We start from the raw sequence: 12,297 nt of genomic DNA on the forward strand, positions 1-12,297 counted from the left end.
GAATACAAATGTCCCATGGTATTATCACTAATAGTATTAGTCAGATGTAATATTTAACAAACCACAATTAAAACCATCCTCTTTGGAGTCTTAAAACATATGTAAAAGGTTTAAAAGACTATTTTTAAAACCTCAACAGACGAAGGTTCTGATGTCAGATATCAGGTATGGAAGACAGGAAAGTGTTACAAATAATTAAAGCAATTCATTTCTCCACTGAAAACACTGCTTTCAGATGACATACAGTAAAGTGATTTATAGCATATTGATGGTGGTTCATCTAATGAAAAAGTGATTGTCCAAGTTTTCCCGGGAGAACACTCCTGGTAGCAACAATCCACACTCATGGAAAGTCATGAGTTAGAAAATGAGAACCAAATAAACTCACACCTGGGAAAAGCCAACGGTAATTAATTTAATACCAGTCATTTGTATGGGACATGTATACATTTCAAAATTTCCCTTGAGCAAAACAAGTCAATGAAGGACAGAGTTCACATATCTGAATGTGTTTAAAGAAATTTTACTTAATTATCTGATCCAAAGATTTTACATTAAAAAAATTACTTGTGGGAGCAGATGGGGCTTGGGCAATTGAGCACCCACCTCCCACATAGGAGGTCCCAGGTTTGGTTCTTGGTGCCTCCTAAAGAAAACAAACAAACAAACAAACAACAAGCAAAACAAAAAGCAAACTCAGGGGAGTTGATGTGACTCAGTGGTTGAGTGCCAGCCTCACACATACGAGGCGCCAGATTCAATCCCAGTCCTGGTACTTCAAAAAAAATCATAACAACTTGTCTAACAACTAGAAGGTTATGACAAATAGTTGCTCAATACCATTACTTGAATTTCAATTTTGTAACAAGTATTTCTGAGAAACATTGCTAATATAAGTTCACACTGAATCTTGGACAAAATAGTCCTCAGTGGTAGCAGAGAGAAAACAGTGTCATTAAAAGGGACTTTATTCTGACTCATTGGCTAAGAAAATGGGAACAGTTTGTGATCTTCCATGTTGTTTCATTTTAATGAGCAGTGAGCATTTTTCATGTCCTTATTAAAGTGGCTAATGTGCTTCTCTAGTCTCATTATCACTGCCAGACTCTACTCTCTGTTGTTTCACAACCAAGACAATTCCTTATCGTTTCAGAGAAGATCAGAGAGTCACATCTAATTGCTCACAGGTGGTTGTTCATAAAACTCCTAGGGAGCTGCTCAAGGTGCCTGTGGGGACTACACAGTTATTCATATCTGCTTTTGGTTTTCTATAATTACCGAGATTGTACTTTTCACAAAGTAAATGTATCCTCACCAATTAAAGCAGTGGTAGCTTAAGCATATTTACAGGACTTGTGTGGAAGGATATTGTTCTTAGAGTTTGATCAAAGCACAGACATTAAACTGTGTTATCATGCATTCAACCCAAGTGTTAAATTAAAATGCCCAGCAACTTTGGCGTTTATTTGAGCAGATGCTAACTACTTATAAAAATAAGCATCATACAAGACCTGCATTCCTGATGTAGTAGCTCTTCGTTGTATTAGAGGTGCTGAAAAAAAATGACTACACAAACTTGAGGGATATAGTTTATGGCAAATGACTGATCTGAATCACTGTTAATTGTGGTCAATTTAAAATTTTGGAAACCTAAAATTCTAGGGAATGCCAATTTGGTTTTCATCTTTATGTATTCTTATTTGATCCACCTCTTTTTCTTTGAGGGCCCCAAGACTAAGAAATACATCCATAAAAGCAAGCATCTGAGGCTACTGAACAGAAAACACACAATGTAACCTTTCATTGGTTGTCATACAGAAATTTCCTTCTATCTAGTTTGACAGTGCTCACAGCCAGAGTGACCAGCTGTACTTCCATTTCATTAACTGTTGTTTTGATGCTAGCATTTTAGCCTGCTGTGTGTGGGATGTGACTGTACATGCACAGTTCCCATCAAAGGTAATTTTCTGTGCAATGGTGTGTAAAATTTACCTCTAATTATGATAAGGTCACTTATGGGTCATTTATGATATGCTCTCTGGAGACAGTTGTGGTGAATAGCTTTCGGTGAGATTCACTGGGAGAAATTAAAAGTGGTCTGACCATGACTCAATAGAAAGTAAAATCCTGTTAGAAAATTATTCCTCAGTCATGTTTAAAGTCCTAAAGGAACCTAAAGAGAGGCAGTGGTGGAGGTCATGATTCTTGGGAGCAGGAAGACATGAGTGTTAAACCAAAATCTCTAGACCTAGAAAGTCCTACACGACCTGGTCTCTGGGTAGCTTTTGGCTTCCGATCCTGAGCATTTGCTCCCTCACTCCCGGGCTCCAGAGCCACCGACCTCGTTCCTGGTCCTTAAATGTGTCATGTTCACTGTTGTTCTGGGGTCTTTATGCAGCAAAGTTTCCTGTAGTTGGACTGTTCTTCCTGTAGATGACTGCGTGACTGGGACTTCTTGTTCTCCCTCTATCTGATCAACCGTAGCCTCCTCTGAGAGGCTTCTTGTGAGTTCCCTACCTAAAGTAGCAACCTGCAGACCCCAGTGAATCACTGTCATCCTGCTGACGTCCTTCAAGTGCTAATCACAGTCTGAAGTTATTTATTGACTTGTTTATTATACAATTATATTTGCATATGATTATAGGGAAAAGAATCTAAGAGTGAAGGGCATCTAGACCAGGATATCCCACAATTAGAAACCCTACCAACATTAAACATGAATCCAATATTGCTGGATAAAATGGGTTAAGAAGGAAATCTTAATTATTAAATTGGGACTGAGCAAACTACTTGGACTTTATATAAGACAACATGAAAACAAACTACTCATGGGAAATTATATTAAAATAATCACCAGAGTGATTTCACCTTTCACCATCACCACTTGAGGGCCTCCACAGAGGGATTATATGATGGTCACTTTACTTCATAACACCTTTGGAAGAGGGTTTTTTTTTCGGTTGTTGTTTGTTGTTTTAGGAGGTACCAGGGATTGAACCCAGGACATCATACATGGGAAGCAGGTGCTCAACCAAAGAGCTACATACACTCCCTGGATGAGAGTTTTTAAATGTAATCAATGAGAATGAAATTTTGTAATTTGTAAATATGTTGCAATATTATATTTATTTAGATTTATCAGTACTTTCTTTTAGTTCTCCTTCCAAAGACCTCTACCTGGTAGATAGAATATTGACTGTTCAAATGGTTCATGCTCAGGAAACGTAAGTCAGCAAATGGATGAAAGCTGAGTGGACTGGAACATCATCCTTATGTTCCACTCCCTAATGCAACCTATAACCACAAGAAGAGCAACAGTAATGAAATCCTCACCAAAGGGTCCAGTCATGGCCACAGTAAGGTTGAACGTTTCCAAGGTAGAATCCCAGAGACTGAGTGACCTCCACAAGATTGGTAAAGTCAAGACTAATGCTGTTGAAAAGTACAGATGTCATAATAATCTCATCAATAGCCCACACGTCTTCTCCCTGGGAAGAATGATACGGTTGCCACCATCTGAACTGGATTCCAAACTGTCTTGCATCATCTGGTAATTCTACAGAAATTATTCTAAAGGCAAAAAGAAAAGTTAAAAGTCAGATTACTTTGCTCTCTTAAAATAGAAACATTTATAGCAGGATTTTTCCTGAAGTAGAATATTAAAACCTCTTCCATTATAAACTTTGAGATTTCCAAGTTCCTGTCTGATCCCAACACAACCTTCTAGAGTCTCAATATATGACTTCGCTTTCACTCATCTGTTCTCAGAAAAGCTAGACCAATAGAACACAGTTGCCCACAGCAGTAGGATTCATCTTAGCCTGGCAGAGGATCTTGGGTGGCTTGCTACAGATATTACAGATTTGTGCTGGCTGGAAATGTGGTGCTTTCTCATTCCCATGAGTTCAGTGTAGTGTGTGAGGTCATTTGCTGTGTCATGGCAGCTATGACAACAAACCTGTACCTGACAAATGGGGAATAAAATTAAGAATAATATCAATTTCCAGGAGCAATAATTGTACACAGCAGCAGAAACCATACATTAATTGCCACTGCAATGACATCTGCTTGAAAGCTCCATAAATCACACTTCCCTGCTGCTCACAACCACACACAAGGTGAGATATAAAGCAAATGGCAAATGGAGCATTTGTCTCCATCAATGTACAATTAAACACTGGGAAAGGTGCTTGCAGTAAACATACACTGAAGGGACTGACATTTTTTTCTTCTAGTGAGGAAAGAAAAACTTCCTAAGATAAGTGACTACTTCAATAATTTAGGAATAAATTATTAACAATTTCAATCTCAGGCTGGATTTACTGAGAAATTCGATTGGTTTCCTTAGTTGTGTTATATTTTATATTTAGTTACATGAAGATACATGATAATTTACATCTTAGAAATGTATTTTAACACATTGTAAGTTATTAAAATATAATGTTTATTTCCCCTTTAAGTAATCTGTATGTGGAAAGAAGGGTTTAGAAGAATGTGGCCATCTTTACTGGTAATATAAACTCTGAAAACCTGGTAGGACTTTCAGCATTTTGAGAAACTACTTTTTTTAAATAATGGAAAAGCAATATGCAAATATTGGAATAGAAATTTAAAAAACACTTCTTAAACTAAAAATACATAGTTGTAGTACATTTATAGTTTTGAAATACTTTTGCAATCTACTGAATTTTTTCCTAATGTGAGATTTCTTTATTAGAAGGGAATAGAAAAATTCAATTAAATAGAATATTTCAGCAATTTTCACTTTAATTTTTCCTATTTGTTCATTAAAATAATTAAACTATATTCAAATTGGTTCAACAGTGAAAACTTCATGCATTAATGTAATAATTTAATCTGATTAGTACTATGTTAGAAAGTTATAATCTTCATTTATATTTATAATTTAAAATGTGATATTTTCTCTGATGAAAATAAATTTATTTAAAAAAAAAATAAAAAAGTAGAATTTCCCAGGCAACTTTTAAGAAAAAAACAAAGTGCCTTTACGAAGGACAGCAGTAATTGAAGCAGCCAATATTTTCTCAGCATAGACGCTAAGAATGTGGGCTCTGTGAGCAGACTAGGTTTAGAGTCCCTGCTCTGACACTTAATGGCTAATTTCTCTCCAACCACAGAGAATTACTTAACTTCTCTGTGCCTCTTCATCTGTGAAATTGGGATAATAACATCCTTCAGGCAAGGGTCAGAGACCTTACTGTCTGCTTTTCCACTGTTGTGTTCTTAGAACCTAGAACAGTGCCTGGCATACAATGAGGACTCAGCAAATTCTTACTGCATGAATGAAGTCTGTGTTGTCACTAAGTCCCTGAGGTGAATCCAGAGGCACAAAGAGGTTAAACTCTCTCTAAGGTGAGGCAGCTTCTAAGCGCCAATGCCAGGATTTGGACCTAGGTGACCTGGCTCTAGACCTGTGCTTAACCTCTACACTGGGGCTGGAGCGGGAGTCTTCGCTTATTTCACCACTCTGCGTGTAGATCATACTGTCTGGTTAGAATAGCTACAGTACCATGTGATCAGAATATTCCTAGAAGAGAACACACAGACTTTCTGCCTTAATCTTACTTTTTAAAAAGGAAGCTACTGAAGTTATGGAATTCTTCTTAAAAATGTTTTATAATGGTATGTTCTATGGAATGACATGATAAAAATAATGAGGATATCAAATACAATAACCAAGGCATAAAAATGAACAGATAAGGCACCACAATAATTATAGAATAAAAATAAGCCCTATAATTAAGTAAAAAGCGAGAATAATTGTAGTTTCACCAGAGAAATAAAGTTTTACATTAATAAAAATACCAAGTAGTTTATAAGACAGTCTAGTCAGTTTGAATTAAAAGACTAACTTAGATCTATTACCAGACCTTAAATATTATAAAGAACAGGGAGAAAAAAAGAGAAAAGTTCTTTTATTTACTTAATGAATCATGGGCAAGTAAATTATTTGAAGTTGGCTAAGAGTAATAGTGGTTAGTCAACTAGCATATCTAATTTGTTGATCACACTTCATTTTCAACCATGGGAGAAAGGAACAATATGGGATTTGCATCATTTATAGGCAGCAATTTATATTGAAAATATAGCAAGTTGCTAAAGGCATCAAGACATATTAACTTTCCTATTAAGAATTTACATGTTTTATATTACTTGTTATATAAACCACAATTTAGTATCTAGAATGCCTAAAACTTTTCTGCCATGTTATCTTTTATTAATAATAGTTTAAGAAAGAGGGCGAAAGTGTCTCCTGGACAGAGGTACATGTAACAATGAAAGTATTCTTGCTTTGACTACTACGTCCCCCTTTTAAAAAAATCTCCATGCTGATGTTAATCTTTCAAGCTATGTACATGCCTAATACTGAAAAGCCACCTTGATTCTGCTTAGAAGAAAAATGTTGCTGTCAAGTGGCAGACAAGATTAAATGCACCTTTGCAGTAGCACATTAAATGTGTAATTATTTTTCATATCAACAAAGATTAATTAAATTTCATGATATAGATTGATTACAGAATTTTGCAGCTGTCCTTTCTTGTTAGTAAAAATTGTGCTTTGGGCCAAGTTAACCTAGGATGGTAATGTTTTCTTCATGTTTTCATCATCATTATTACCTCACTGATTTTTATTTAATTATCTTTTATGTTTACTATGGAGAATTCATGACATGTTTCTTGAGGAGTCATGCCCCTACTGAGTGAGAAAGTTGAGTTTAGTCTTGCATTCACCTGGACAAGGAAAATACCCAATATATTTAATACACGCTTAAATTTTATAGTGTATAACATTTACAAATCATAGTAATTGTTCATTATTATCTGTTACCATACTATTTCATTTTATATAAAAATGAAAGTTTTTATCTATTTTTGCAAATACTTAAATATAGGGGCAGGTTTAGGCAAAGTTTTAAACTCTGTTACATATATCATCAGGGCTCTCTTCTACCTCTTGACCCTTTTCTTGTTGCCATGGTGCCAATGGAAACCCTAGTTCTCAAAACTCTCACACTCTTTCATATCTCCCCAAGACCAAAATGTACTTCAGGAAGGGAAATGGTGTTAGTGTCACCCCCTCTCAAGCTATTTTACCTTTAAAACTTAATTTTTGGATTTCCCACCCTCCTCTTTTCCTGCCCTTTTAAAGGAATTTCAGTGAACAGGTAAATAAGTGTTTTAGAAGGGGACATAATCTTTTGGATACTTTTGATTTGTACGGCTAATGGTGATTACTACTCTGTAGACATTGAAGGATAGTTCTGTTTTCAGTAAAACCTAATTCCACAATTGTGATGATAGGCTGAAAAAATGCATAATAAATAAAACTTAGAAATGGCTTGAAGAAAGGGTTTTAAATATATCCGCACACTTCACTGTTGCCAGGAACTATATAAACAGTAGAAATTTTTCAATGTATACATTACTTAATCCTATTTCATGTAAAATTTTAAAGTGGATATCGGTTGTAGAGTTTGTAAATTATTGTCTCATATAATGCATTATAATTTTGCTAGTAAATACTTGTCAACAACATTTATAATTTAGTACCATATTAAAATAACATCCAATACTTTACAACATAGTTGAATAAGGAAAATAGTGTTAAAATTTTTCCTCTTTCCTAAGCATCAAAATATTTACCTTAAATGCAAAGTTCAAAATATAAGAATTTCTTCAAATTATCAGAAGTCATCTAGGACAAATGGATTACAAGAATGTGGCTTGTGGGAAGTGGATGTGGCTCAACTAATAGAGCATCTGCCTACCATATAGGAGATCCAGAGTTCAGTACCCAGGGCCTCCTGGCCCCTGTGGTGAGCTGGCTCATATGCAGTGCTGCCGTGCATAAGGAGCGCTGTGCTATGCAGGTGTGCCACCCGTGTAGGGGTGCCTCATGCACAAGGAGTACGCCCCACAAGGAGAGCTGCTCCCTGTGAAAAAAGCACAGCCTGCCCAGGACAAGGAGAGCTGCTCCCTGTGAAAAAAGCACAGCCTGCCCAGGAGTGGCGCCACACACACGGAGAGCTGAAGCAGCAAGATGATACAACAAAGAGAGACACAAATTCCTGATGCCGCCTAACAAGAATGCAAGCAGACACAGAAGAACACACAGCAAATGGACACAGAGAGCAGACAACGGGGTGTGGGGCAGGGGATGGAAGGGGAGAGAAATACATAAAAAATAACTCTTTAAAAGAAAAAAAAAATGAATGTGGTTTGCTAATTTCCATTGCAAGACACATCAATCTTTGTCCTCACCATTCCTCAATACAAAAATATGTGGAATCTTATGTGATTTGAATTATGATTTCCCTAGAAAGAAGATATCACTCTAGCTTTTTCTCCAAATGCTGTCCAACCTACCTGGGCTCATGATAGTTGAGATATGAATAGTGCTCCAGGAGTTTCCAAGTAATCCCATTATCATAAGAATAATGCAGTAACACTCCTTCGCCAGGCTGGTCAGGAGCTCTGCATGTGCTCAGAACAGACTTGCTCCCCAGCCTCAATGTGAACTGGAGAAATCTAGAAGAGAATAGTTTACAAATAAGTGAGTGAAAAAAACAAATGTAATCATAATATTTGTAATGGCCTTTAAAGAATTTCAAACAAATTTATATGAGTTATTCAAAAGCTGTAGGTTCCCAGACTTCTTTCTTTAAAAAAAATGTAGGTAATTTCTCTATGATGTATGAATGAGTAGAAGATGGGGTTGATATATATGTTTTATATACGATATAGTCATGCAATATAATTGTATGTTTATACATATTTGTACACTATGTACTTGTGTACATACACTTCAGTTGTCAATCATCCCTTTATTGCATTATTTATTAGGCACTGGGGGAAGGCATGATGTAGTGTAAATCTAATCGGCCTCTGCAAGCTGTCAAATAAATAAAACTATGTAAATAATTAACTAGTCCTTGGCTTAAGAACATAATTTTGATGCTAATATTTCATATATTTTTAGAAGTCTAGTTAGTCATTAGTATCATAAAAGCATTGATAAGACTTCTAACTTATGAAAATCTAGGACAAATTAACTCCCAATAAACTGTAAACTCCCTTTCATACTGGTTAAAAATAGGAAGATGCATATATTAGCAAAAAAACAAAAACAAAAAAGGACCAAGAAAAAAAAAGAATTGAAAATAAAAAGATCTAAATTCAATCATTAGTATGTAGTTTCAGCATGTAATCCACTCAGCCTTAACTCACCTGGATTGTGAGCTGTCAAGGAAGGATGTAATCAGCTGACGCCTTCCATCTTTGTTGAAAACCAGGGCCTTACCACTGGCCAAGACACCACAGCCAAAGCTGACTTCAGCACCACGGATAGAGTAAAAGTTATGGTAAGAGGAGAGCCTAGAACTTCCAAAGCTTTCAGAAATAAACATTGGGAATGTCTGGGATGCCATCTCACAAGCTGGGCCTGAAAACCCAGGGTCACACCTGAAAGAAATGTTATGAAATTAAATCTTGAACCATTGGTCCTTTTAGGGATTCCTGAAACTACTTTGGAGAGGTGGAAATCCAGAGGCTACATTTGATTGAATGGTAAATGAGGCCCATTAGTCTTTGGAGAATACTGTTGCTGAAGACTTGGCAAGGGTGGATCGACTGTAAATATTTCAGATGAATACAGTCTTTGCACCACCCAGCTGTAAAGAGCTTATGATTAAAACAATAATTCAGCGCTCACCTTCAACCAATGCCAGTAATTTATCAGCAAATGCATCTACCTTCCCTCACATTTTCAACTTAAAATCTTTATGAAAGTCCTATCTATCATATGTATATGATGTTATACATAACTATGGTCAACAAAATTATAAAAGCAAAACATAAAAACAAAGAAAACACTTCTAATAAGATTTATAGAGTAAATTTCCTTTTAGAACAAATGTAAAAATACATGTGTTTATGATAGGAATTATTTAAATGACTGGGAAATCATTTAATAATTCGATCTTTAGTTCAAACTTAGATTGGCATTCGAAAAGGAATGCATACACTCTTGACCTAGATAGATGTCCTCAGCAGAACTGTGTTGCCTTTCAGTGGGACCCCAAATTAGTAGTGCTTTAAGAAACACACACATGTACACACCCACACAAACACACTCCAAACTGCTTGCTAGGTAAGAATGTCCTATATTTATTTAACTGGCTGTAATATAAATGGAGCACCCTAAGTAGAAGTACCAATGAGAAAACCTTAGTACGGATGACTCAATAATTGAATATAAGAAATCCCCTAATATTAAGCAGTTCACTCGTTGGGAATTAATTTTCTTTATTTTCACACCCTACTTTCTGCTATATTCAGAGTGCTGCCCATGATAAAATTAAATTGATTGTTTTCTGGAAGGGTTCTCATCTAATTATTTACAACTTTCTGAAGTCTTAAACAGGTCTCTTACGAAGCAAGTGTTCCAATGAAGTGATATTATTGCATGACTTAGAGGGATACTGCCTTAGCGGTATTACTTGAACTGGGTTCTATGCTTATCTCCCAATGGGTATGCATGTGTTGAAATAAAATACCAATTTATACATGTATTTTATTTACTGGAGGTGGGGCCCACAGTTATCATTAGATTATCAACAAAATTGGATCCCAAATGTCAAGAACTACTACAGTATGAAGCTCAAGGATTGTCTTAGTATATTAAACAGCATTAGGGAAGAGGAGGAAAGGGAAACCATTATTTCCTGAGTATGTAAACAAGTCTCCAACAGTTAGCATCTTTTACCTGTTATCTTATTGACAAAGATTCTAAAAAGCCTTAGCATTTTCATAAAAGGATAAAAAAAATCAGAGGGTGCACTTTACAGTGGAGAAAGTGAATGTGATTTATTATGGCCACAAATTGGAATTAATGTTCTCCCAAATGACTATCTATTGTTAGTGCTTTTCAGGGCAAATAAATGTCCCTGTATCTTAAGTGTATCTTCTTAGGATGAGCAATTGGGAAAGATCGATGATCATTAGCTATGTCTCACATTGGGGACACTTCCCATTTAGTGGTTTTAAAAGTCAGTTCCTAATCTAAGGCTACACAATTGGAATAGAATATTGATAAAGATTCCGCTCATATTTTTGTTAAATACCTTAGCAGCCTCTGTTTTGTAGCGAAACAGTAGAGTTATATATATTGGTGATTTCAGGAAGGACACCAGGCTCTTCCTGACCCTGAATATGCCCCTTAAAAGTTCACCTACTCACCCTTAAATGTGCATTGTAGTCCCCCTGTAGGTGAGAACAAAGGCTCCACTGATAAGACACATGGACTCTTGTACAGGAAGGTTTGTAAGGCTCTCTCTCCTTCCTGTTAGTATCTCTAATAGAGGTGGGCTTGTTAGCTTAGTGAGCTACCTAGTGAGAAGCCCAGGCCTGAAAGTGTCAGACCAGATAACTGTATGTTCAAGAGACTTAAATGTTCGGGCTGTCCATATACCAGCTGGGCCCTGAATGTCAACAGAGTTGCAACTCCTACTCTCCAGTTCATTGGACACAACCAGGGCAACTAACAAGGAGATGATGATGGACAACGACCATTCCAAGGAACAGAGAGAGTCTGCAGTTGCAAGCAAGACAGTTCCATCCATCTGCCCCATGGAATCTAAGCCCCCTCTCAATCAGAGGTAGAATGAGTATCACCATCTCAGCATCCTCAGGATTGGGGAATGAACAGTGGACTAGAGTAGACTTACCGGCATTCTACTACAGACTTAATGTTATTCTAGCAATGGAAGAACTTTTATCATTGATGTAGGGGCAGTGGCCTCTGGAAGTTCAGAGGGCAGGGAGAGGGAAAAACAGGTGTAGTGTGGGGGCATTTTTGGGACTTGGGAATTATCCTGAATGACGTTGCAATAGCAGGTACAGGCCATTATATATCTTGTCATAACTTACAAAATTGTGCAGAAGACAGTGTAAACTACAATGTAAACTATAATCCATGCTTAGTGGCAATGGTCTAAAATGTGTTCATCAATTGTAATAAATATACCACCCTAATGAAAGATGTTGTTAATGTGGGAAAATATGGAGAGGTAGGGAGCAAGGCATATAAGAATCCCTTATATATTTTATGTAACACTTATGTAATTTAAGTATCTTTAAAAAAATAAAAAGTATATATATATATAAAAGAAAGTATCAGGGAGCAGGAGAGGGAAGAATTGTACTGGCGAATATGGTGCTAACGAGGAACAAAGGTGTTCAGAAAATACAAAGCTGTGCAGGCCCCAAATCTAAGGAC

At 36.4% G+C, this 12,297-nt stretch overlaps 1 protein-coding gene across 1 annotated transcript in view; it reads right to left on the bottom strand.

Annotated features, from left to right (window-relative positions):
- The window catches only part of RELN (reelin), a 516,519-nt gene that overhangs the window by 156,859 nt on the left and 347,363 nt on the right, over positions 1 to 12,297 (bottom strand). Inside the window, exons 18-20 of the mRNA XM_058297120.2 lie at positions 9,249 to 9,482; positions 8,388 to 8,549; positions 3,334 to 3,570 (exon numbers count right to left, since the gene is read on the bottom strand). Coding sequence (XP_058153103.1) covers positions 3,334 to 3,570; positions 8,388 to 8,549; positions 9,249 to 9,482 — 633 coding nt within the window. The remainder of the gene's footprint in view (positions 1 to 3,333; positions 3,571 to 8,387; positions 8,550 to 9,248; positions 9,483 to 12,297) is intronic.

The sequence above is a fragment of the Dasypus novemcinctus genome, chromosome 5, assembly GCF_030445035.2.
Source record: "Dasypus novemcinctus isolate mDasNov1 chromosome 5, mDasNov1.1.hap2, whole genome shotgun sequence".
Classification (NCBI taxonomy): Eukaryota; Metazoa; Chordata; class Mammalia; order Cingulata; family Dasypodidae; genus Dasypus; species Dasypus novemcinctus.